This window comes from Aedes albopictus, chromosome 2 (assembly GCF_035046485.1).
Source record: "Aedes albopictus strain Foshan chromosome 2, AalbF5, whole genome shotgun sequence".
NCBI classification, from domain to species: domain Eukaryota; kingdom Metazoa; phylum Arthropoda; class Insecta; order Diptera; family Culicidae; genus Aedes; species Aedes albopictus.
In genome coordinates, this window is record NC_085137.1 from 288,152,172 (window position 1) to 288,179,491 (window position 27,320).

The 27,320-nt window shown below is 39.7% G+C and overlaps 1 protein-coding gene across 1 annotated transcript; it reads left to right on the forward strand.

Moving 5' to 3' along the window:
- The first annotated feature begins 1,286 nt into the window (after positions 1-1,286).
- On the forward strand, positions 1,287-25,167 carry LOC115266551 (farnesyl pyrophosphate synthase). Its single transcript, XM_062852037.1, has 5 exons — positions 1,287-1,955; positions 21,497-21,803; positions 22,919-23,280; positions 24,136-24,362; positions 24,430-25,167. Exons 1-5 carry the CDS (start codon positions 1,741-1,743, stop codon positions 24,609-24,611), a joined length of 1,293 nt encoding a protein of 430 aa, XP_062708021.1. The 5' UTR covers positions 1,287-1,740; the 3' UTR covers positions 24,612-25,167.
- Positions 25,168-27,320: the final 2,153 nt, after the last annotated feature.

Here is a 27,320-nt window from a genome sequence, read left to right on the forward strand (position 1 = left end):
TACTACCGATAAAACTTTTTCAACTTCTAGGGTGATTGTTTACGTTTTGTGTAACTTATTGTGGTGTTTTTTCATAAACAATTCCAATTAAAGCCGAGGCTTAGAAATACAAGTATAACTAATCACTCGATCATAAAAAAATTCATTCATTTTCTGCCCGAAGAGGAACATAATTGGACAAATTATGAATATACTCGATAGGATTCATTCCAAAGAATGATATTGAAAAAAAAAAATGCTTTCCGAACTATGATTTCCTTAGAGATATATTTACCGTGATCCGCTCAAGGATCCACTGTAACACAAAAAGCATCGCAATACAGAATGATGCGAGCCTCTCGCTCATGTTCCTGTCGGACGATCGCGAACCACAGCAACATGAACAGTTTGCTCCGCAATAGATAGCGTTGCGATGGCATTTTTTGTGACTTCTGACTCGATTTTACTCACGGTTTTCCAGCACTGATCTACGATGTTGGGTGGTGGAGACGCATAATTAATTATGGAACCGTGCAGTAAGTGGCACAGAGCATATAATCGCATTATTTATGCTGTGGAGGCAGCATGTTGTCAAATTTTAATATTCGTTCAGTCTGTATTGACGGTATATGTAGATGGGGTCCGTGTTTTTTTTAACTAATTAGAAATGTCTTGCCAGAAAGAGAAAAAGTTACACAAAAGTTCAACGCCATTGAATATTTTTTTTTGGTGTTCACTGATTTGAAGCTGTAAGAACTAGGTTTCCGAATTTCGATGCATGGTCAATATCGCTATCGTTTCTTGACTTTTTGTTGACTTATACAGAAGCGCATAAAAAGTGGAACCTTTCAATCTGAATCCTTCGTTGCAATTTTATTGAATACATATGACTAGCCAACAGAATCGAATACTTGCTTTTCAATTCTTGCTTTTCAATTAATAGTAATAAAGTAACACGACATGCATAGTACACGGGATGTACCAAAAAAGATCCAATAATAATCGCAGTGGTTTGAACATATACCTACCCCGAACAGAGAAAACATAAAAACAATTCGTTTATTTTTCAGTTTTTACTAATATGAATAATGAAGGATCCATCTAGTCTGCTTCGAACTCATTGCTTTATTTACCAACTTTCTGAACCATAACATCTTTAACCATTTTACCCTGCTTCTCCATCCTAAAAATAGCATTCATGTACGTGTACCATTATTTTGTGTTTATTCCATTCTCCATCCACACAAACCGAGAAGACGACGACGGTGTGATGGACGGCAGTGTACAACTAGGTATATCCGTGAGCCGCGCGGCACTGGCACAGTTGTTTTCAACTCGTCGCTACGAAAAGTCGCAAGTTTAAAGCTGTGCATTCGAAACTCTCCTAATAAAGAAAAGAAAAGAAAAAAAATCTGGTTTCCAGTGATTGATGAAATTCACATTTTGTCAGAGAAATTGAGAGTGCTAATCAAAGGTGTCAATCATAGTCAACGGGTGGATCCGTTTCTGTCTCCAAGGTGTTATAAGGATTTGACTTTGGAAGTGTTCCGTAATTCAGCTGACTTGTCCTGGTGCACAAATCAGTCGCGAATTTGATACCGAGCTGAGTGAGAGACCGAAGAGGTGTTGTAGCATGAGTGAAGGAGTTTGTTGAAAAATTGGGAACAATTTCACCAGACAGCCTCGTGTCGCGAATGAACAACTTTTGAGAAAGTCGTCGATTGTTGCAGACCACCGCCGTTGTTATATAAAATCGTGAAAATGCTGTCCACGTTGATTAGAGCCGGTTCCCTGCAGACCATGGGCCGTCAATTTGCTCGGTCCGTGGAGACCCCGGTGCAGATGCAGCATGTCCGGGCCATCTCCAAGAGCAGCGAGGTCAACTCAGATTACATGACCATGCGAGAGAACCAGACCCAGAAAGTCAGCCGTGACTACAACAGCAAGTTGCAGGTCAGGCTGAAGAAAGTCTCGAGGTGAGTGCGTTTTGTCTTGCTATTCTTTTTGTTCCGTGACCTTATTTTGCGAACATCATCGAATCAATGTTATTTTATTTCGCGCTCACTCGCTTCCTATGATTGTCGGGGTTGCACCTAAGGGAAGTCAATATATGGGGCAGACTGTGCAATTTTTCCGCACAGTAGGCATTGTTTCAAACGCGGCAGCCACAGGGTAGTGAAAGTGAAAATGTTCGCCTACTTAGGCAGGGGTTTTCCCTAGACGAGGAAAAACAAACAACCTGGTGACCATTGCAGCCCAACGAATAGTCACGTCCCATAGCACACATCGCACACACGCAATTCATGCGATTGCGCAATACGCACCAAACAGCAACAAATGAAACTGTGGTAGTGTTTACCGGCCACATATCGTGTAAGATTTCCGGATTTCCCCATGGTGGCACAATAGAAATTTGCTTGTCTTAATTTAGCGCCTCGAAATACCTATAGACTAGGCATCAAAATATCAATTTAATTTCATACTGATCCCTCACGAAGATATGAGTCCGATCCAAAGTCCAACTTCTACCATCAACAGGGACAGGTTTTTATCATTGACTTCTTCTTTCAGTGCGCCCCTATGAACCAGATAGCGTAGAAGCGTTGTTATCGTCTTCCATGTTTTGTGCGCTTCGTTCGTCCACCCCGCGAAGTCGACTCGATAGCACAGTGCGGTGAGCTCACAGTGAGCTGCTTCGATCCCATCCCAGCCTACTATTTACCAACAATGATGATTTGACGAGACACTGCATTATTGAGTTGAATGCGTATTTTGTAAGAATTATTATTGTGTCACCGTCCGTCGGAGAGCCATGGCAAGTGCTAGGAGAGAAAAAAAATGTAAAAAAGTGCATGAAATGCATTTGAGTTTATGTGTGCTATTCGTCGTCGCTCGATGGATAGGCACACGCACGAATAAATGCTCGGCCTAACTCAATGAAACTCAATGCAACTTCAGCGCAACAAAGGTAAATGACCACCGAGGGGGGTATTTATAGAACGACTGTGCTGCGGCGGAGATGTCATGGTACAGTGGCTTTTAGGCAATGTGATGACATAACTTCACTTGGTAATTTATTGAACATTTAGGAAGTGTTCATCGCGTTTGAAATCCAAATGCAGTGAACAGACTAAGACAAAATCATACAGAATTTAGTAGGGGAATGGAAGCTATCATGAGCAAAGTGCCCTCATTTTCTCTCTCCTAAAAATGAAGCTATTATAGAGCAGTGATCTTCCCAGCTTTACCGGTATTGCATGTTAAAATCGAACCAAGATACTGCGACCCCCGGTTCATTCAAGAATTTACTTTAAAAAATGCTAGATTCAAAATAAAAACCATTTGCTTAAAATCTTTAAATTTTTTATATCATTGATGATGATATCTAGAACAAACACAAATGGAACATATTGAATAATTAGGATATTTAGTTTTACAAATTTCGTCAATGGAATTGCAGGTAATCATCTGGGAAACAATCCCAGCAAAGTTGACGAGGTACTTTTTGAAAATGGAAATGAGGGGTTACATATAAGCAAAGGGGTGTAAGTGACATAAACCCACTTTCGAGTAAATGAGGTCTAAGGTTTTTCATAAATTTTTCATCTAATAAAAAAGTATGAAGTTTTAAAACCGAGCCAATTTTCTCCGATTTATTGTAATTTTTCTAATTATCGTAAAAATAATTTTCAAGTTCCAGGAAGCTTGAAATCTGAAGAATTTTTTGGTATGCATGTGGGCCAGGCCAGGGGTGCAAAGGTGGAAAGTGCCCCGGGAATCTCGGGACCCCAAGAATCCTAAGACACTTTATATTTTGTTCAACAAAACCTTATAAAATACTTTTCCATACACGATTGTATTTTATTCATGCCCTAGAGTAGTTGTCATTGGGTTCCTTATTATTATTATTTCTTTATTAGAGAGGTTTTCAGCCCTAGGCTGGTTCATCATTGGGTTCCTTAACCCTCAGAGCCCCAGGACAAACTTTTTATTTTTGACCGGCTGATACTCAAAATCTGTAAAATATAAAAATAAGCGGTTTTCAGTATGATCGATGGGAAGAGTTGTACTTCATGCGAGGGTAGTTGTCAAACCGGGAGTCCATGCTTGAACCTGATTTTGCACCGGAAATAAGTGTTCCCTGGTGCTATGTTTGGCGATATGTTCTACAGCTGACTTTAGGCTACTTTTTCAATAATTAGTTGTTAATTCTCGATAGATCAATCAAGGTGGAATCTCAATCAGGCCTTAAATTTCTTAGCGAAGCGTGCTTTTACAAATTGGAATCAATTTTGTAAATTGGGACAGAAACCGATAAAAGAAGGGCTCAAATATACGAAACAAATTCTTCATAGACACCAAACTTCTAAAATCATCTTTTCAGGTGCAAAATGATTATGATCACGAAATTGGGTCTTAGGGAGTCCTACCGGAAGTACACTACTGGGACCAAGTTTCAGATGCATCTCATGCCAGAAAGCAGCCCCAGCATTGTGTTCTTGCGTTGGCCTACCATTTCAAGTTGTTAAAGATTTCAGAATTTTTATTAAATACCAGATTCATAGACGACTCGCCAAAACATTGCCCCAGGGAACACTTATTTCCGGTGCAAAAACAGGTTCAAACATGGACTTCCGGCTTGACAACTACTCTTACATGAAGTACAACTCTTCCCATCCATCATAGTGAAAACCGCTTATTTTTATATTTTACAGATCCTGAGTATCAGACGATTAAAAAAAGAAGTTTGTCCTGGGGCTTTGAGGGTTAATTATATCATAATCTTAATTTTCACTTGAGAATACACCCGATTCTTTTTTTGCACGGGTCCGGTTTTTGCTATAACTCAGTCATTTTTAACAGATTCTCATGAAATTTTGTACACTGATAGTATTTACCGTTCCTACATGTGTACAAAATTTCATGAAAATCGGTTAAAAATTGACTGAGTTATAGCGAAAACCAGACCCGTGCAAAAAAAAAGAATCGGGTGTAAATCGAAATTCAAAATTTCACAGTTTTTGGTTCATTGGAACTATTTTAAGAATGGATTTAGAGTTTTGCTGGTTTTTTTTTGTTATGAGCTGCCACTCTAAACCCATAAAACGATTTTGTTAATTTATTTATCAAAGCAAAACATTTTCACTCTCTCAATCAATTTAAATAAAACAATATTTAATTGCTAAACAATCGAATTGTTTAGAATTGAAGTGCGTTTCCGAGGCTATTTTGAGGAATCGGTTTCAATATTATGTTTTCAGTTCAAAACCGTATTAGCGACATTTTTTCTTTCACTTCCGTTGCTTTTGCCTTGCGTTAAACACAATGTCGGAAGTGGGGCGCTGTATTTTACACCTGGTACTCTATAGTGTGCCCTACTTCCGATATTGTGTTGCTTTAATCAGTCTAGTCAGCTTCCCAGGAAAGCCGTTTTCGTCCATGATTCTTCATAGCTCTGCGCGGTCGATACTGTCGTATGCCGCTTTGAAGTCGATGAGCAGGTGATGCGTTGGGACCTGGTATTTCTAAATGCATTTCTAAAGGATGGCATTTCTAAAGGATTTGTCGTATGGTAAAGATCTGGTCCGTTATCGACCGGCCGTCGATGAAGCCGGCTTGATAATTTCCCATGAACTCATTCGTTTTAGGTGACAGACGACGGAAGATGATCTGGGATAGCACTTTGTAGGCAGCATTCAAAATAGTGATCGCCCTGAAGTTTGCACATTCCAAATGGTCGCCTTTCTTGTGAATGGGGCAGATTACCCCTTCCTTCCATTCCTCCGGTAGCTGTTCGGTTTCCCAGATCCTGACTATCAGCCGATGCAGACAGGTGGCCAACTTTTCTGGGCCCATCTTGATGAGTTCAGCTGCGATACCATCCTTACCAGCTGCTTTGTTGGTTTTGAGCTGGTGAATGGCATCTTTAACTTCCCTCAACGTGGGAGTTGGTTCATTTCCGTCCTCCGCTGCACTGGCGTCGTCGTTTCATCCGATGCCTTTTTCTCCCGAAAGAGGCGGGTCTGCTGTTTCCGCTTCTGTTTGTAACGCTCCACATTCTGTCGGGTCCCTTGCTGCAGCATTACCGCTCTCGCAGCGTTTTTCTCCGCCAAAACCGTTCTGCACTCTTCGTCGAACCATTCGTTCCGTCGACTCCGTTCTACGTATCCGATGGTGCTCTCGGCTGCGTCGTTGATGGCTGCTTCCACTGTACTCCACCAGTCCTCTAGAGGGGCCTTATCGAGCTCGCCCTCGTCTGGCAACGCAGCCTCGAGATTCTGCGCGTATGCTGAGGCGACATCCGGTTGTTTCAGTCGCTCTAGATTGTACCGTGGCGGTAGCCGGTACCGTACATTGTTGATGACGGAGAGTTTTGGGTGCAGATTGACCATCACCAGATAGTGGTCGGAGTCAATATTGGCGCCACGATAGGTCCTGACGTCGATAATGTCGGAGAACTGCCGTCCGTCAATCAGAACGTGATCGATTTGAGATTCCGTCTGCTGTGGTGATCTCCAGGTGTAACGATAAGGGAGGCTGTGTTGGAAAAAGGTGCTACGTATGGCCATACTTTTGGAGGCGGCGAAATCAATGAGTCGTAGTGAATCCGGGGTGAAGTTGATCAACCAATTACATAATATTCTATGATTGGAACAAACCAAATTAATCAGCGTTTCACATTTCTGAATAAGATATTAATATTCTTACAACCGGTGTATTTCGTATGTTAATAATAAAATAAAGTTCATTATGTTACAAAAAACACAATTAACGCCAAAAGGTAGTAAGTTTCTTTGAAAATCATCTTGTTTTCGCTAAAATATTATTTTTCTCATAAAAGTTATATGTTAACCCTCTAATACCCAACCCCGCCTTTAGACGGGGTATAGTTTAAGCATTTTTGTAATTTTTGCTTCGCGGAAAATCAAAGTTTTTATATTTTTGGCTGATATTTGAGACTGTTTTGTATATCTCAAAATGGTTTTTGATGTATTTTAAAGCGTATTTACATTTTTCAAAAATCATTGAAGAATTGATGTTTTAGTCAACTTTTAGAAGTCATTGTTTATTTTGTACTGAATCGCCACAATTAACATATTTTAAACTTTTCCCATATCATTCTATCCTAGTTTAATAGTTTAAGGAAATCAAATACACTCTAAAATTATTTTCCCTAAAATTGCACGGAAAATAAAATTTCCTTTGAAAAAAAAAAAATAAAAAAATAAATATTTTAACAATAATCATAAAATCTCAAAATGTTTTCATCTCGAAAAATCCGTACCTCAAATAGGCTTCCAGGAAAAATATAAAAGTGTGGGAATGTTCAAAAATAAAAATTAGAAAAATCAAAAACTAAAATTCACGAAATCGAGAATTAAAAAGACTCATCTTCCAAAACATGTTTAAATCGATTTTAGATGACGAGAAATGATATTTAGATCAAAATCAAAAATTTGGGTATTAGAGGGTTAATATAAATTTTTATTCACAGCTAATTTCAATAAGCCTACCATGAAAGAATTAAAGAGTTTTGTAAGTTATTTGATTTACAAGGAATCTAGTCGTACTACATTGGAAAATTAACCACATGGGGTGCAATAAACCAAAACGATTTTATTTTCATCACCGATCGATTTAGTATGAAAAGAAAAATGGATCTAAGTTCTAGTTTTGTTATTATGTAATGCGTTCATCAATCATGCTGAGTTTTGTAAATTTGATTCAAAACGAAATGAAAATGATGCAGCAACCAAGTTTTAATTTTGTTGTGCTTGCTCGTAAGGTTTTCTGGTGCTTTTATTAATTTTTCATTACAATTGAGACACAAATGGAGAAGCTTGGTTGATGATACCTTCATGTTCAATGACATTTTGCTCCATTGCATACAGTCATTGCACAATTATGGGTCACTCTGTCACAATTATTAGTCAGACAGTTCACCATGTAATTCAAATGGAATTGACCCATAATTGTGAGTGACCCATGATTGTGCTATGACTGTATTGTATTCCGCAGTAACTATACTCAATCTTGATTTTACGCGATGAATGCGTCCGCGCAAAAAAAGTTTGTGTAAAAAAGTTCGCGTAACTTCGCGCAAAAAAATCCAAAGGAAATTCTTTTAACGCACTTTGTCCTCCGCAGATGATTAAAATATCGTTAAAAAAGTCACGTTACTTCGAAAAAATGTCGTAAAAAAATCGGGCACAAAAAATCACGTAAAAAATGTCAAGTAAAAACAGAATTGAGTGTACATTTGATTTTCGAACAAAACGTAGAAACAATTCAGGCCAAACATTTCTATAGGTCTCTCTTAAGTCTCCTCTCTTTCGATTATAACGTGCTTGTTTTTATAAATTTTGATTTACTTCTTGCGTCGAAGATTAAACAATCCTTTTCCGATCATCACAAATTTTCAAAATGTCCACTGTGACATCGTAATAATCTAAAGAGAATCGGAACAAAGAGAGCCTCTTTTTTGCAGATTGGACCTTTAGATATGTTTGTCGCCAGTTTTTGAACATCCACAGTTGTTTTTTGCATGTTTACTTTGCCGGATCTAGTGAATGTTTTTTAAATACTGGTGGCAGAGTGTCTTTGGTATGTCACTACCAAAGTAACCACCAAGTCAGCTCACAACATTATAATACAGAGGTTCCCAAACTTTTTGCTATCGCGGCGCCCTTTGAAATTTACAAAAAGGTCGCGGCGCACCAAAGATGTTAAAAAGTTTTTTTTTTCATTATAAACAGCTTTCAGTTTAAAATGTCGAAGGCAAAATCGTGAAACACTTCTTATATCATGTTTTCTTAGAATCCAGAGAAAATTTGGAAAATGATTTCGTTTTAAATAAATTTCTCAAAGATAATTTTAATATGTTTGTAAGATTTCAAAAATCATGTTGATTTCATCATAAAAGCATTATAAAAGAGCAAAAAAAAACTCAGGTGTACAAACTGCTGCTTTTCAATGATTCAGCCAAAAATTCTAAAGTGTTTGCAATAATTAAAGTATTCCAATTAAAATAAAATGACTTCATAGAACTTGACCAAAGTTTCATTTTTTTACGGAAATTGCAAAGCAACACTTTCAAACACTTTTATTTATTTTGGAAAATTTGGGCACATGAAGAGATTGTAGAGAACCTGTCAGGTGGGCTTTGATTGAACTTTTTATTTTCATAAATTTCGACTTAACCCTTTGAAGCTAGAACGGCCATAAATAACCCCAGTGATGAAACCGAACATGGAAAACTTATTCAATGTTCAGTGAGGTTGCGACAGTACTGATGAAACAGTCCGGTTCAAAAAGGTTAAAGCTAGCTCTTCACAATGTCACAACGGCAAACCTGCATGCCGCTAACTGTCCCAAAGACCTTGCAATTATTCTGAAAAGAACGCAAATAAGGTTCTTGAAATAAAAACTATGGACAAGTTATAGTTAAATCAAAAGCTAAGCTGAAGCTTATAAGGTCCAAAAACCATTTTAATAACTTAAAATTTAAACATTTCAAAATTTGGTTTCAATTGATATGTTTAAAAAGGATACCGAAGGATCCTATGGAACAATCGAAGACTCAGGGAAAGATTTAAAAAATATATGAAGCGACACTAGTTTTACTAAACAAAACAAAATTAAAGGTGTTCCGCAATACAAATAAAGAGTTTGTTTTTGTTTGTTTCGTCACAGCTCAAAAACCTGCGGCGCACCTGGAAAAGGTTCGCGGCGCACCAGGGCGCCGCGGCGCACAGTTTGGGAAGCACTGTTATAATAGATAGGCACTGTGTACAATTGAAGGTTAACAAAAATTGCACAAAAGGCTTACTTATTCGTTTCGGTAGTTGTTTTTTTAGGTTGTGCCTAAACATGTGAATTCGGCATCCTTTTTTTTTACTCCAAGTATTCAGTTTGGCACGACTATTACAGAAAAATCACCTCACCGGTGATGTTATTCGATTGTTATTTTCTCCCCTCACTCATTATATTTTCTTCACATACCCGGCCGGCCTTTTCATGTACGTACATAGCGCAACACCTTTTCGCCAACAGAACCGGGAGAAACTGCGTAGTTTACTGCGAAGCAAAACAAACCGCACCCTCTGTTCAACTTGGTAAACATATTTTCCTCCCGGCCGGCAGCTCCCTACTTTCGCACGCGTGGAGTTCTGCGCAGAATTGCAATTCTTCTCGCGAATGCGAAGAAACGCAGACCCATATCCTCCTAGACATTCAAAAGACTGGTTTTAAGCTTCAACCTGTTTTCTCGCGCAGCTAATAACGTGCATATTGGTTGGACCCACATCGATGAGCCAATATGTACCGATGGCCGAGGTTGTGGAGTGCGGATTTGAGTGCACGCAAACTCGCGCGCCGCGAATTGTAAATTAGCGATTTTATTTTCGAATATTTCTGATTCACCGGGTGGCGGTCAATCACATCATCATCAACGATCTGCCAACTACGCTGTGGCGGCGGCGACCCGCCTGCCGTTACGAATACGATAAGCTACTTCGCACAGGTGTCCGACCATCTTTCTGGAACAGGAATTTTCGAATTTAATTAGCATTCACATTCCAAAAAGGTGTGTGATTTTGAATCCTGTGGGTAGCAGCGGCATTTGGCGACGAAGTTTTGCGCCACAACGCCAGGCAACCCAACACGCGTTGATATTAGCTTAGTCCGAGCGTCAAGTTGACCCCACATCCGCACCGAACAAAATCACGCGATCAGCAGATGATCCAAAGCACACATACCAGCGCAGCGTCGTCCAGGCGTGTGTCGGTCGTTTGTGGTGCGTTTTGCGGGTTTTGCTTGATCGTACTCTCCGGGTCGGGTATTTTGTCTTTGTTGAGGCAATATTTACACGGATGTCGTTTACACTTGGTAATATGACTCAACGACGAAAAAGAAAAAAAAAATGCGAACAATAAATACGGTTTGTGTTTTTGAAGATGGTGCAGCTTGGAATGCGAAGTTTTCTGTTTTATAGACCTACCTACTTGTGTACATGTAAATTAAGGGATCAATTTTTACAGCCCTAACAACCCTTATTCATAAAAGTTTATAACAGCCTGTGGCATACTTTGCACTTTTCAATCTGAAGCAAAGATACACACACACACACTTACATTTAGAATTCCGGTAAATAGTTTGCCTAGAACATAACAGCTAATATTTTTGTAAAATATTTACGATCATTGTAAAAATTTCTGTAAAGCGGTAAAAACTTGGATTGGCGAAATTTCGGTTCAAGCTATTGCCGAATACTTGGAACGTGACTACCCATTTTCTCCTTTTTTTTGGTTTTTAATTTTTTATTAAATAACAAAGCAATATTTTCAAAATTGGTTTTCGTGCACATGTAGAGTATGGATCAAGATACCTTCTAAATTTTTGGGATGTGGAAAATGTTTTCCATTTTTACAGAAACCATTTTTTCGTGAAATTTTGTTCAAAAATGGTTTCTGCAAAAACGAAAAACATTTTCCACTACAAAAAAATAAAAATCAGAAGATACCTTGATCCATACTCTACATGTGCACGAAAACCGATTTTGAAAATATTGCTTCGTTATTTAATAAAAAAATAAAAAACAAAAAAAAAAATGAGGAAATGCTTTCAGTTTCGCCTTAAGGAACCACTGAATTTTGCATCACTGCTTCATTGGTGATCATGCTTCGTAATAGAGAGGCAATTTTTCTGCTCTTGATTCTCGAGTAATTTGTATGGTCCGTTTGTGACTTTGTGAGTCATTTTCACCAATCTAATCCACATTTTTTTTCACTTTACAACACTTCAAAGCACTCATGAGTTTTTGTTAGGTTGGTTAGAAAAGTATTCAGGAAAAATAGTGGCGGAAATCCCTTTTGACAAAGTTTTGTTTCTACAAAATTTCCGAACATTTTTGTCAGTTATGGAAAATAAACTTCCAAAAATGTCAGTATCATTTTGGGTTGGATAATAAAATATGATATTTTTCAAATATCTCGGAAGCCAGTAGAAATATCGCAATTTTGAGGTCAAATTTGGTCCAATTGGGTTGTAGAATCACCGACTTAGTCTAGAAAAGTTATGCTTAATTTGAAATGTTTTTTCAATATTTGCGCTAGCAAAAATTCCACTTAAACCCTTTGAGCCACCCCCAAATATCAACCGAAAAGGCTCATTTTTGCACAAATCACTTATTTCCACTTGAGAAAACCCCGGAGATTTTTTTAAAATTAGCTCTACCTTATCGTCGTAATCACTCATCCGGCTGCTTTGTAGTATCCTCCTCCACTCACAGATAAACATATTACTCTCAAGGTAATAATACCCATTCAGGGTGAATATCAACCTCAGTACCAAGGTTCCATTTCATTCTGTCCCATTTATTTAGTACTAGCTCTCCCGGCAAACGTCGTTTTGCCTGCCTACTATATTTATTACTGATATGCGGCCCTGGCGAAGAATGCCCCGCAAAATGGAATTTCAAACTTTCACGTTTTTGGTGTGTTCCCGGTCGATTTTTCCAATTATTTTTTCGTACGAACACGTCGGACTCCTGCACAAATGAAACACTGAAAAAAAATGGTGTAGATCCGTTGACTCGTTCCCGAGCGTATTCGTGACACACGCTATGTCTGAACCAGCAGATTATAAAAATCGAATGTACATCGGGTTTCTCTCAACATAATATCACAATTCATGCTATATTATCATATGCAGAAACATTTAAAATATTTCATCGCGGAAATGTTTATTTTTTCATCTTTTTAGCTGTTTTCTATACAAATTTGTATGAAATTCTCATTATCGGCCAATTCCTCTCCCATACAAAATGTATGGAAAAATTTTCACCGATAGAATATTTTGAAACCTTCTGCACATGAAAATATAGCTTGAATACTGATGTTTGGTGGATAGAAACCCAAAAAAAAAAACACATGCCAAAACTGCAATGTGATTATTTTATTAAATATTTTTTGAATTGCAAAATTGCCATTCTTCAAATATGTTCGGTATGGGGTTTCCAAAGTGTTAAGTACCTTTTTATTGAAAATTATTATGATTTCATAAGAAACCATTTTTTTATTCAAACTTATCTTATTATCGTTATATTTTTTGCATGATCTGAACTAGTGATCTACCACAGAGACTAAATAATTATTCAAGGACTACCCCATCTTGAGTCGTGCAATATTGTTCAACTGCAATTCACTTAAACAATTGATGAGGTTGATGATGAAACTGGGCTTGTTAGTGTAACTGCAAGGTCGTCTTCAGTGCCTTGTACTTGACTCGACTCCAGTGTCTTGTACTGAGTCGAGTCAAGTACAAGACACTGAAGACGACCGTAAAGTTTAGGTCGAAATACGTATCTGTTGAAGGATGCAAATTCTTAGTAAAATTTAAAGGGACAGTACTTAACACGATTTTCTTTTTACTTCCAATTGATGAACTTAACACACGGCAGACTTTCATGGGCCGGTCACATCACACGGCAGCCGGAAAACGAAATGCGAACATAATACAAGGGAAGAAGCTGTAGGGATCATACTCGGTCGCGGAAACGTTATTGAGTTATTTGTAGTTGGGTAAGGTTTAACGGAATTTGAAGCTCTAGGTAGAAAAAGGGGTCTGTCCCATAACCAGTCCAGTGCATATTAATTCTACATAAGGCATTGATAGCCGGAATGAATTCGAGTTCAAAAGTAGCAAGTGAGTAATTAAGTATACTATTCTAAGATATTTCTCACAAATTGTATCGCTATCAGACCCTGAAGATTTGGTCGAAGCTAAATTAATCTTAAAAAAATGCTCTAATGTACTGCAATTCGATAGAAAATCTTCAAATATGATTTATTTCATTTTTCACCGATAGAATATTTTGTACCAAGGCTTTTCTGAAAGGTTAAACCATAAACCGAAACCCTGTGAAAGAAGATTTTAGGTTCAATCAAGTTCTATAATATGCCGGTTCCTGGTATGCGTGCGCTATAGTCACTCATCCGGGTGCTTTGTAATATCCTCCTCCATTCACTGATGAACACTTTACTCTTAAAGTAATTAGGGTAATTCGCCAATTGTTGAACGGTTAGTACTGGCATTTATGTTTTCGTTTATTTTTCCGTGCATAATTCCACTTTACTTGAAAATTTTAATAATCTTCAAAAATGTCAGTATTCTTTGGGTTGGATAATGAAATATGATATTTGTTTCGAATATCTCGGAAACCAGTAGAGATATCGTGATTTTGAGGTAAAATTTGGTCCAATTGGGTTGTGGAATCACCGATTTAGTCTAGAAAAGTTATGTTTAATTTGAAATGTTTTTTTCTATATTTGCGCTAGCAAAAAATTCACTTAAACCCTTTGCGCCACGCCAAATATCAACCGAAATTGCTCATTTTTGCACAGCTCACTAATATTATTCCATAATTCATGGTTCGTAGCTTTAAATTTTTGGCCTTGCTCACGACCAACGTTCGCCAAATCTCTTTGTACCGTCCGGTCCGGATATCTTGTGGACAGTAGTTTTGCAAAGTCATTGTCCGGCATTCTTACAACATGCCCTGCACATCATATCCTTCCAGCTTTTGCCACCTTCGCCGTAGAGAGCAGCGAGCTCGTGGTTTATTCTTCGCCGCCACACACCGTTCTCCTGCATACCGCCATAGATGCACACGACGTTCGAATACTTCGAATCCTTGCATGTTCTCCTCGAGCATAGCCCAAATCTCGTCCCTGTTTTATCAGCGTTTTGTACCTAGTACATTAGGTGCTACATGCATCGTTTTCAACCGCAGGTTCTTGTCGAGCCCGTAATAGGCCCGACTTCCACTGATGATGCGCTTTCGAGGACCCAAGGTAGACGAAGTCCTCCACCACCTCGGAAGTGTCCATGGGCGTAACACTGCTGCCTAGACATTCCCAGTAGTTCGTGGTACCACCAGTCAGCATGTACTGTGTTTCCGACGCATTCACCACCAGTCCGACTGCTGCTTCACGTTTCTGGCGGGAGCATAGTTCTGACATGTTGAACAGCAGGCATGAGAGTCCATCCCGTTGTCGTAATCTCCGGTGAGATTCAAACGAACTCGGGGATCGCCCGAATCCCCCCCGCAGTTTTATACACCATTCATCGTCGCTGTAGTCAGTCTATTGAGCTTATGAGTACTGCCATTTGTAACTGCATATTTGTAACATTTGCATATTTTGCTGGTACATATTGAGTTAATATCGGGGATCATCATCAAATCACAAGTGCTTTCGACCACCTGAATAAAAAAATCAAGTTTGTTATAGGATTTATGAAAAACATACCAAGTCATTTTGTCTCATTGAGCAATGTGACCGCATAACAGTCATACTAGGAAAATAGATTGGCTTTAAAGCGTGACATCAATCATACTTAGGTTCGATTTATTTTTAGACAATTCCGCCAGCATACAGGAACTGCTGTAGAAAATTTGATTGCTATACGACTGATGACAAATTTATGAGAAATTTTTAAAATTTCGATTCATTCCTATACTATTCAAAGTTGCAACTTTGGGTTCCATTTTCTCCAATGCCTACTTTTGTCGAATGTTACTGTTATGCGGTTATGGGCAGAGTAGGTCTTACACATTTTTGGGCTGAGCGGTTTTAGCGTGACGAACGGGTGCTGCGTTGAGACCTGGTATTCGCGGCATTTTTGTAGCGTTTGCTGCATAGTGAAGATCTTGTCCGTTGTCGCGTGGCCGTGAGTTCCAAGGTGTATGATTGTTGGATGAACAGGCTCGTTAACAGAGGTCAACCCAGGCCAGGGGTAATATGTGTAACTAACCTTCGTTACGCCCATTCAGTCCCAGCCTCTCAGGGTTAGCTCTTTCCGCCGAGGATTCGCGAGAAGAGGGAAAACAGAAGATAATGTATTTTCACGACTTTATTTGTCGTACACCTAACGTCTCTACGGCCCTAACTACGCCCTAACACTTAAAAAAACACAGTACTTACGATAGGTTCGTGTATGGTGCCAGTGTAGGCGTAGGGTTCCTGATGACGCTGCCTGCCCGAGCAGAAGGGAATAACAAAAGCATAATAAAATGTGTTATTCATGGAACCGTGGAATGTGTGGAATGTGTTTCATGGAACCGCACTGCCGCCTGAACGTCCGGACTGTCGCTTGAGCCTCATGTAATGGCTTCACCGGCCGGAGTTTTACGTGTGGCGCACGGGAGCCCTGTCTCCCTCTGCGGACCCGGAACATCTTCGCTATACCCTCGTGGTCTTGAAGTGGCCTCACTCCGTATGCCGGAGCGGTCTCAATTTGGCCTGCTTAGCACTTCTCGTCTGCCGGATTGGCTATGTTGCCGCGAAACCGATTCGCTACATTATCGTGGTCTTCATATGGCTTCTCAAACCAGATTCCCGTCCGAAACCTGGGGCTCTAGTTTTCCATTTCAGTCCTATGGACACACTTTACTGTTCGGGGTGTAATTCGTCACCAATTCGTGGGTTCTGTGGATGTGGGGTTTCCACACTCGACTCAGGAACTTCCCAGTCCGCCGTCCATCGTCTTCACCTCGGATTGGACCGAATTGGGGCAATACGTTCACGTAATCTTCCAACGGTCGAACGGTGGGTATGAGCATATCAGAAAATTCTGCAGATTTGAAGCTTTCAAAAACGTTTCTAATATTATCTTTACGATAATTAAAAAAAAAATAAATCGGAGAAAATTGAGAGGATTTTGATACTCCATACATTTAGTATGGGATGAAAATTTAGAGAAAACCTTTAAACCTCATTTACTCGAAAGTGTTTTTTTACTTACACCGCTTTGCTTCTAACCGCTTTGCTCCTAATCTAGTCTATTCAAATCCCAGCAACAGCAGTGTCATTCAAACTGAACACCAAACCAATCGTTTCAAGTTCAGTGATGTAATATTTTCCAAATTTAATCTCCAATATTATGCTGGGGAATTCAAGCATTTTCCGGTTACTTTTGATTTTGAGTCAGCGTTACAAACCGCCAATACACGCAGATCGCGACACGTTTCCAATAACAAAACAAAAAAAACTGCGACCACGCAGATAAGACGTGAAGTCGGTAAATACACGCAGCGTATTCTTCTTCCAACCAACACACTATAATGAATCGCGGGGCTTCGCCGGTCAGACAAAAAGGCCTACGTGCCACGAGGACCGTTTTCTCTGCTGTGCTGTGTTGCTTCTTTCCCACCTAGACCTAGGTAATAAGCATACCAAGGTTGGTGGCTGCTGTGCTGATGCACGAGTCCTTCGAATGGAGTTGTTGACTTGGTTTTTTTGCGTTGCCATTATCTTGGAGGCCAATGGCGAAGATTCAATCAAAACATATTTTCCCTGTCTTCTAGAAATGCGTTGCATTGGGGGTCCAGCTAAATATAGACTCTCCATGGGGAGTTCGTTTCTAATGTGGCGCGATGCATATCAAATGTGATCTTTATAGAAATAAAATAATACGAGATAGCATCACCATCAGCAAAAAACACGTAAACAATTGATAAGGATCGGTCAGTCAAGTGCCAATCACGGGACCGGGAACAAACAACATTTTTAAATAGAGTGCTCACATTAATCTAAATTAAAAGACGCGCAGTAATACTGCTGGAGAAGCATCGACTAAGCCGTGTAATTTACATCGGTGGAACTGCTGTGTAGACAAGCGACGTACATATGCAGCAGTGCTGGACGTTTAGTTCGAATTTAATTATCAAGGTCAATGGGCTAGCCACCAATGGGCTGGATTGTATAATTTAATATTGTAGGAAAATGATACAAAATGAACTCTACTTTTAAAATGGCATGTTTATCCATATGGTTTAGGTTTTCGTTTAAGTTAGAAACATTACAAACTTAAATTATTGTTTCATTCCATATTCACTTTAAAACATTTTAAGTAATTTTTGAAACCTAATAATTTAAAAAATATGGGAAAAAAGTATAACATTTGTAAAAATTTCCGATAATACTACGGAAATTGTATGTATTCAAATGTTGATAAACTGTAAAATACACAAACAAACTTTATAGGGGTATTTCACTGAACAGATTTAATAACTGCGTGAGCTAATAATTATCTGATTATTGAAATATTTCCGAATTCCGAAATGATTTCCGAATAAAATAATTAAAGATTGCCTTGGTGATTGCGACGTTTAATTAGTTTAATCAGTTTATCATTTTAATTCAGTCAGAAGTACTGTAATTGATATTCAATTTTATGTGTGTTTATTTTGTCTTTCATAAGAATGGTGGACGGAATTACGGAATTTGTATGTTTTTACTTTTGATTTACTAAGATCCATTTTTTGTAATATCTTAGTAAACAGAATAACTGAGCTGTAATGAACAGTTATGGCATACAGGACTTATTCAGGGTACTTTGTACCATCCTCCCCCTTCTATCACTCTTCGATCACATGTTTATTCTCCCTAGGGACGCGCGCGCGGTGTGGAACGTGATATGCTGATATTTGATAATATTCACTACAAGTGAGAGGCACGCGTTCCACTTTTGTGCCCCTTCTACGATCAACTATAATGAAAATGAGCGTAGTATAAACAAGGCGTAGTAATCTAGTGACTTAATATTTAAATTGCATTCCATCTACATGGGGGCGAAACGTTTGTTGTTATACTGCGGACAAGTTCAAGTGGATTTCGTTGATTGGATTGAAATAGCAAAAAAAAAAAAAAAAACTCAGTTACTAGGCAAACATAGCTTCGCGATCAAGAAGCTGAGATCAATTGCTATCGCCCACTTGTAGAACAGTACTCAAAAACCTCAAGTAAATAGAGATATGTGAATTACTGGCGAGCTCCATGTAAACAGTTATCCCCAATCCCAACGGCCTTGAGAAGTAAGCTCTACTAGGTGAGGGAACTTTCGCAGTGGAAAACATGTTTACGGTGAGGAGTTTAAAAATAGAATACTTAATCAGCGAGCAGGTAGATGTAACTGACAGTTTTGATTGTATAACAGGAGGCAAAGTTATCTGTTTACCTATAGAGGCATTGGCTTTACTCGTCAATAGTCAACAAATAGAGACAAGGCATATTGTATCCGGTGCTAATTTTGCATGTAAACAAAACAACATACAACTTTCATTCATCTGTTGCTCAGTACGCGCAGTCATGTTGTGTTCTCTGATGATACGTACCGCGTTACATTGGCACATACATTTGTATACATATACTTTGCACGTAATTACTTACTCGTTTACCGATCACTCCGTTCACTCAAATCTTCTTGTGTCAACCGGATTCATGACGTACGAAAACTTAAAGTTGTTGTTCGGAATTTTTGCAACAGGTTTTTCGCACCGTATCTTTCCGGCAACTTTACTGAATTCTGATAAATAGTACTCCAGCTCAACGCCCGGCACATCGAATAACACATCTTTCAGAGCGATATTAAAAAGTATAGATAGTAGAGTAAACATAGATCCGTCGATGATGAATCCGTTGTATCCAAACGAACTGTCAAAATTTGTATCCAAACGAGCATGACGTCACGATTCCAATAACAACAATGGAGCGCATGACGTCATATTCAACAGTCGCACTCCTGAAAAATACTATTCGCACGCTTGAAACATTTGACTCAGTGATGTCCGCAGATCTATGTTTACTCTACTATCTATATTAAAAAGTAGACATGAAAGTTCGTTACCTTGTTGCAGTCTCCGGCGAGATTCAAATAAACTGGATAGTTCACCCTGTAACCGTTTGTTTACAAATTGTTGATTTTTGTTTTGTATTTTATGTTGTGTGTCGGACCCTTCACGTTTCTTGTGTAAAAACAGTAGGTAAATATCACAGAAGTGAAAGGGTCAAGTACCGCTGTAAGTATGTTGTCGCTACCAATAAGGTATCATGGCTGAAGAAATGAGCGGCAACGAAAGAGCGAATGACGGAAAAGGGGGAAAATAGAACTTTAGCGGCCATTGCCTGAAATCGGCAGCTATTGCTATAAGGCGTCCGTGTGCTGTAGATGGTTTTTCTAGTGCAGTGATAATCCGTTCGAGAACCAAGTCCCCCCCCCCCCCCTTGACGCAGTCAAGCGGATACTCGGGAAGAAACCTGCTCAGGTAATAAATAACATCCTGCACGGTTCTTAAAGAACAGTTTTTTATTAAACACTTCGTCCAATAGGACCTCTTTTGTTGGACCTTTTAATAGGTTCCACCGTCCAGCACACGGGTCGGCCCGCGAAGCCGTAAGGCTTCCGCGCCTAACTTGTAAAGGAGTTACGCCATCCGCCATAGGACGAAATCTCGGGCATTGGCCCTAATAGTAAAGGAGATTACCCCTCTCGGCCGTCCAAGGTGGCCATGCCACGGCCGGCCGATTGCGCCTTAGAGGGAAGACGCCTGCATCCCCCCCCCCCCCAGCAACGCCCGCTGGTCCGTCGGCCGAGTACCGGCCCACAACACTGCTCGCCCCGCCATCCGGCGAGTTTTCCGGCCGCACAGCTCGACAGGAGTCGCTGTGTCGGCCATCGAACCCACCATCAACACAGCAGCGGTATGTACCGGTAGCACCGAACATAGAATAGGTTACACATAACAAATTTACACTAAATTATTACACAGACCAACACGCACACGCCACAATTAGGTTTTTAATAAAATTATACAAGAAACGTTAAAGATCTGTGTAGTGTTTTTGTATCACGAACCGCCCTTGATTACCCAGTAGCTAGCCAACCCTGGGATTGCCGGAATCTCTTGTGTCCTGAGTCGGCCTGGCACTGTATATTGACGATTAGTTTCAACCCTAAACCCTTACACAATTTTGCACATCGTCCTGTATGCGGGTGTTTCCGTTGAAGATGCTGGATCGACAGTTTCACGCTCTGAGTTTCCAATCGCAACTCCTCTTTCCAATTACCTTCTTCGAACCATAGTGCACAGATGACCTAAAAGTCCGAATGTCGATCAGCTGACCCTAACATGAGGAACAGACTGTGAGCTTCTCTAAAATGAAGAACAGATGCTCAGCTTACGACCAAGGATCCCAACAGGGATGGTTCACTGATCTTCTCTAGGGATGCTCGTACCCCAGCCAATTTATTCATTTAGGTATCTGGTACTCCACATTTTCAAGTCAACAATCATATACATCATACGACTTATGTATCTATCTGTTGCTGAGTACCTGTATTTTGTGTTCTCTCCTGATACGCACCACGTTTTATTGGCATCAGATTTGGAAGCCTGTACTACTATTAAATCACCACCAAAAGCTTTTACGTAGTTAATTGTTGCCTAGAGCCAATGTAAGGTGCGTAATATTTACAGAATGTTTCTCTGTAAACTAAAAGATAAGTTATCTGTTTACACGCTTGTGCCAAATATGTTTTCACTACGCAGATAGCTTGACATAAAAAAATTGTAAACTTATCGCAAAAATAACATTGATTCAGCTTATCATTCGCATAGCGCCAACCAGTGATCAACATCAAACTGATTACATCTCTCACTCTTCGTTCCCCGTTCCAGGACCCTATCGACCCTCAACAACTCGATTCCGGAGGCGGCCACACAGACCATTGTCACCAAAAGCGATGCCCGGGAGTTTATGGCCGTCTTTCCCGATCTAGTCCGTGATTTGACTGAGTATTGTAAGAAGTATGACAACACATTGGCCCCCAAGTGGTTCGTGCGGGCCCTGCAGTACAACGTACCCCAGGGCAAGAAGAACCGTGGACTGGCTGCCGTGCTGGCCTACCGGATGCTATCCAAGAGCGAAGATCTGACCCCGGAGAACATCCGACGAGCACACTACTTGGGTTGGGTCATCGAAATGGTAAGATTCGGATGTTTGTTGACATGCCATGGGGCTTGTTTGCGATCTACACGATAAGGATGATTGACTAATTACCGGAATGATTGTGTTTATCCGAGAAAAAAACGCGGCTCGCGACTCGCTCGAGTCAAACGACTCAGGAAGATTAAAATAGGCTTATCAGCAGCTACGCGTTGGTCCTTCTTATCAGTTGCTATTTTATGACCAATTGTTTGCCCGTGTTGAATGTCCGTGTTGTTCAACAACCAACCAAAATTTGCAATGCAAGCAGAATCAGGCGATGCCCATAAAATTGTCTTATTGTTGCGGATGCTCTGAGAAACTGTCGCCAAGTAGTTATCATTAGGGTTACCATATCTAGCATGGCCCTAAACAGCATATAAATTTAATTCGTTTAGCCAGAAATAATACACTTATCACAAGTTATAAACCAGAAAGTACACGTCTCTCTCTCTCTCTCTCTCTCTCTCTCTCTCTTCTTGGCGTAACGTCCTCATTGGGACAAAGCCTGCTTCTCAGCTTAGTGTTCTATGAGCACTTCCACAGTTATTAACTGAGAGCTTACTCTGCCAATGACCATTTTGCATGCGTATATCGTGTGGCAGGCACGAAGATACTCTATGCCCAAGAAAGTCAAGGAAATTTCCTTTACGAAAAGATCCTGGACCGACCGGGAATCGAACCCGTCACCCTCAGCATGCCCAAGAAACAGAACTAGCTGAATAACAGTTTCTTAAGCTATAGTTTGCTTAAGAGTTGTTTGTTCCACTCTTATACAGCGAAAATGTTTGTTGGGTGGTCATGCTGAATACCCGTGCGTTTACCGCCTCGGCTATATGGGCCACGTATTCTTTTCAAATCTCTAATATGGTAACTCTAGCTGTTCTGGACTTTTCCTCGATTAACCTTTCAGCTTCAGGTTAGCACAAGACAAGAGCAGGGTGCTGTCAATAAGAACAACGATTATAATAGCATTTGCATTTCCAGTTCGTCTTGGTTAAATGACGTCAATCGAGAGCTCGTTGTAATCCCTTATCGCAAATCTTTTTCTTGGCTTCATCTCACCTATAAACGCGCAGCTAACTTATTCCCATTTCTTCCCATCGGCTTTTCAGTTCCAATCTGTGTTCCTTATTTGTGATGATGCGATGGACGGCAGTCAGACTCGCCGCGGTCAGCCATGTTGGTACAAACTGGAGGACGTTAAACTGTCGGGCATCAACGATGCCCTAATGATCGATGCAGCCATTTTCTACGTGCTTAAGAAGCAATTTGGCGATGAGCCTTACTACTCCAAATTGGTGGAGACGTTCAACGAGATCAAGTTCATCACAACGATCGGCCAATCGCTTGACCTGCGATCCGCGCGCATGGACGTCACAAAATACACGATGGACCTGTACAAATCCATCGTTTGCCACAAGACTGCCTACTATACGTTCTACCTCCCGGTGGCGCTGGCCATGCACATGACTGGGTAAGTTTGATATTGAATTATTTTCTTCAAACTTTTTTTTTGTATAGAAACAACCTACACTGCAAATTTTGTTTGCTGGTATTCAGCAAACTTTGTTGATTTTTTGGGCTGATTTCATTCAGCAACACGAATTTACTTAGTTTCAGCAATTATTTTTCAACTTGCTGAACCATCCAGCAATTTTGACAGCTGATCAGCAATTTAATTTTCTGGTTTTTTTTTTGTAGTGGAAGCATTTAAAAAAAATGGTGTGTAGGTTCATGCGAAGAAATAATGCTCAACAAACAACCTTATTTGAATTCAAAATTTCATTTAATTCGGTTTGTTGAATCCGGAGATATAGGAGTTGGATATAGGATAATTGTATTTTTTACTAGAATCATTTTAACTTACAATATTTTAGGTTTGAAAATATTAGTAACACCTTCTGATACTAAACGATCGGATTTTTCGATCATTTAGTATGAGTAGGGGATACTAGTACTAAATATACGAAAGTTGAGATATGGCGTACTTGGTGATAATTGTAGCAAAAACACCAATCTACAAGTTTGTCGAACACCACATTTTAATAATAGGCTTCTGAGCTGACTTGTAGACAAATGGACTACGTCGTGGCCAGTAAAACGAAAAGTTAGGGGTAGGACTTGCTGAGCCGATGGAGCAACGCAATAATTTTTTTTGTGTTCTGCAATCGATTAGTATACCCAAAAATTTTCACTCTTATAATGGGCAATTTCTTAATTTTTATGACTGGTTTTTCCTTTCATGTAACTGTACAAAACTATTGATTTCAATGCTTATGTAATACTAGCAGTAAAGCAATCTTATCAATATGTTTTTCCTTTTTTTCAGTTTCACCGACCCGGAAGTATTCCGCCAAACCAAAACCATCCTGCTGGAGATTGGCCTCTTCTACCAGACTCAGGATGACTTCTTGGATTGCTTCGGCGATCCGGCCGTTACCGGTAAGATCGGTACCGACATCGAGGAAGGCAAGTGCACCTGGTTGTCCGTCGTGGCAATGCAGCGCGCTTCCGACGAGCAGAAGGAACTCATGAAACAGTGCTATGGTTCCAGTGGTATGTAGTAGCATCATTCAACTTATCCTTCAGTTAAGATAAACTAACACTATTCTCCACCTTGCAGATCCAGAGAAGGTGGCCCGTGTGAAGAAGCTATACGAAGAGCTGGGTCTGCCAACGACCTATGCCATCTACGAGGAGGAGTCCTACAACATGATCAAGACTCACATCCAACAAATTTCTCGAGGACTTCCGCACGAGCTGTTTTTCAAGATTATGGAGAAGATTTACCGCCGAGATTGTTAAGCTATATCGTCCAATTTTTGCTTGGATGAGACAACCAGTGAATGGTTGTGACACAGAATAATTGTAGCTTTTAGGAACTTAATACTTACGTGTACTCCCCCCTCAAAAGACTGGCCCAAACTGTTCGCCAGTGTGCAAATTGATGTAGGAAAGCGCAATGGCTGAAGTTTTTAGAAAATTTTAGCCACCAGTACGTCTACTTAATCGTTTACTGTACAATAACGATGATTAGTGATGATGTGTTTCGTGTTTTAGTCAGGATGAATTGTGTTTTGGTAGGTTCACTCCTTGATGTTGAATCGCATTTAAAAATTCATACAAAATTTTCATTTCCACTATTGATGGTTGGACTAACTGAAGCAATTACACATTATCTTTTTGTCTAACTTTAGATTTTTAATAGAGAAGCCTTAAATTGTACGAATTAATTTTGATCTTTTGTATATTGAATGCAATCAGGTTTAAGTAACTTAGTTTAAGGACACACAATAACTATTTGATAATGTTTCGTGTAAAAAAGATCATAATTAATATATTCAATACTGCAAAATGAAAATTAGTAGATATTTTATTTGATGACCAGCTGATACTGTGAAATATATGCTTTTCTTTAGTTAGTAAAAGTGATTCAAGATGGCTTTTGTTCCGCTTCGTACTCACGAACTCACAACCGACTTATTCTCCAAAATCATAGGGTTTAGATGTGTTGGATTTTGATTCGCGAGTTGCCTCACGATAACATTTCCATCTCTGATTCTTGCCTGAGTTGTAATGAAAAGTACTCAAATAGTCTCACACACCCTTCTTAAAATAAAAATCAACAACTATGAGCAAAGTAAATATGATCCACTTAGGCCGATGAAAATATTGAACTTGTTTTATCTATTCATATAAGAATGAAATGACGTTTGTATGTAACGATTTGCTGGGCGAACGGGTCATCTGATTCTTCCACTATTGCGTTCGACCAGGGCTCCGATGTGTCCGTACGCAAAAAAGGCTTGAAAAACTGGAAGATTTCAAATTCTATTTTGAGGAGTATTTCTTTATGGAACTGGACATTGACCCTTTTCTGAGTCTATAGCTCTAATGGACCTGGATACTTAGATATCGGCGAACGGCAACTCATGATGGACCCTCAATCCGACTGGAAAAGGAACGGCAACATATCAACATCATCAATTATTCATCATGGTCATCATTCTTCCATGGATAGAATAGAAAAGTGAAATCAGCACAAGAGCAAACATTTCGGTATACAGGGTGTTTGTTTCCGGAGTGCAGATATTTTTAGGGTGAATAGGTCTCCATGAGTTATGAAAAAGTGCCCAAGGAACATGGGGTCGGAAATCACTGCTAAGTGAGTTAATCACATTTTAAGTTTTTTAATTTAGCTCATCTTTGAAACCCTCTATCTACTAAACTATCAGTCGTACCATCAATGTCAACGCTCGTATTGAAAGCTAATGACTTCTACCTTCTTAGCTTCTTGGACGTGAACCTTGTAAAATTAGTCTAAAAGGCCTAAATTTTCAAAACATTGCAAAACATGTCGAAAAAAGCAGCTCTTTTTCAGACATTTTTGATGATTTTAATATGAAAACAAAACTTCTGTTAAAAAAGTTCTTCTACAAAACACGCACGAACTTGTTCTCTAAAAATGTTTCTTTGACAGCAAAACTCTATCTTTTGTAGATTAGCTAGAAAATGATTTTGAAAATATCGCTCCAAATTGCATCAACACCATGCCAAAATAATGGTCATCACCCCATCCGTTCGTGCGTTCGTGTGATGTTGCTCTACGGTATGTGGACGACGGCAGCTGCTGGTGCTGCCGTCGCGAACAGAGAACGAGTTCGCTCTTTGTCGCGTTGTATCCCCGCCTGTGGAAGATTTCGAGGCGGAGTGTGGCTTCTGTGCCATATTCAGTTTGACGCGCACTATACACTTGTTTTGGACGGAGCGAAAGCGCTGACAAAAGTGTATTTACAAGAGCATCCCTTTAAATCCTTCGCACTCGTAGCTCTGCTGCGGTGCTGTTCAGATGGGGAGGTCTATGCGTGCGGGAATTTAGAGCATGCACTAGAGAATGCACTTATTAAATGCATTTTCAAATGTACTAAATGTATTATGTGTAGCGTTATTCTTCTTCTTATTACTGGTATAACATCCCCAATGGAACAGAGCCTGTTTCTCAGCTCAGCTGATAAACATGCAGCAAAAATTTGCGGGATTTCTAGGGTAATAATGCTTATAAGAAATCTGGGAAATAAATTAAACATTTTAGAAGAAGTTGTTGGTTTTTAGAGAACGTTGGGGATTTTTAGGAAATATTGAGGGTGTTAAAGGAAACTTAGGAATCATGAGGGTCGTCATGGGAAATGACGCCTTTGTGAAGTCTAAGCATTAAGTTGGACATTTTAGGAGAAGTTGGGGATCTTTAGGGAACATTGGAGACTGTTAGGAGATATTGAGGATGTTAAAGGAAGCTTAGGACTCATGAGAGTCTTCATGGGAAATGACGCCTTTGTGAAGTCTAAGCATTAAGTTGGACATTTTAGGAGAAGTTGGGGATCTTTAGGGAACATTGGGGACTGTTAGGAGATATTGAGGATGTTAAAGGAAACATGGGAATCATGAGGGTCGTCATGGGAAATGACGCCTTTGTGAAGTCTAAGCATTAAGTTGGACATTTTAGGAGAAGTTGGG

Coding starts and splice junctions, on each gene's coding strand:
- LOC115266551 (XM_062852037.1), top strand. CDS start 1,741: ATGCTGTCCACGTTGATTAGAGCCGGTTCCCTGCAGACCATGGGCCGT. Junction 1,956..21,496: donor AGGCTGAAGAAAGTCTCGAG/GTGAGTGCGTTT, acceptor TCCCCGTTCCAG/GACCCTATCGACCCTCAACA. Junction 21,804..22,918: donor TGGGTTGGGTCATCGAAATG/GTAAGATTCGGA, acceptor TCGGCTTTTCAG/TTCCAATCTGTGTTCCTTAT.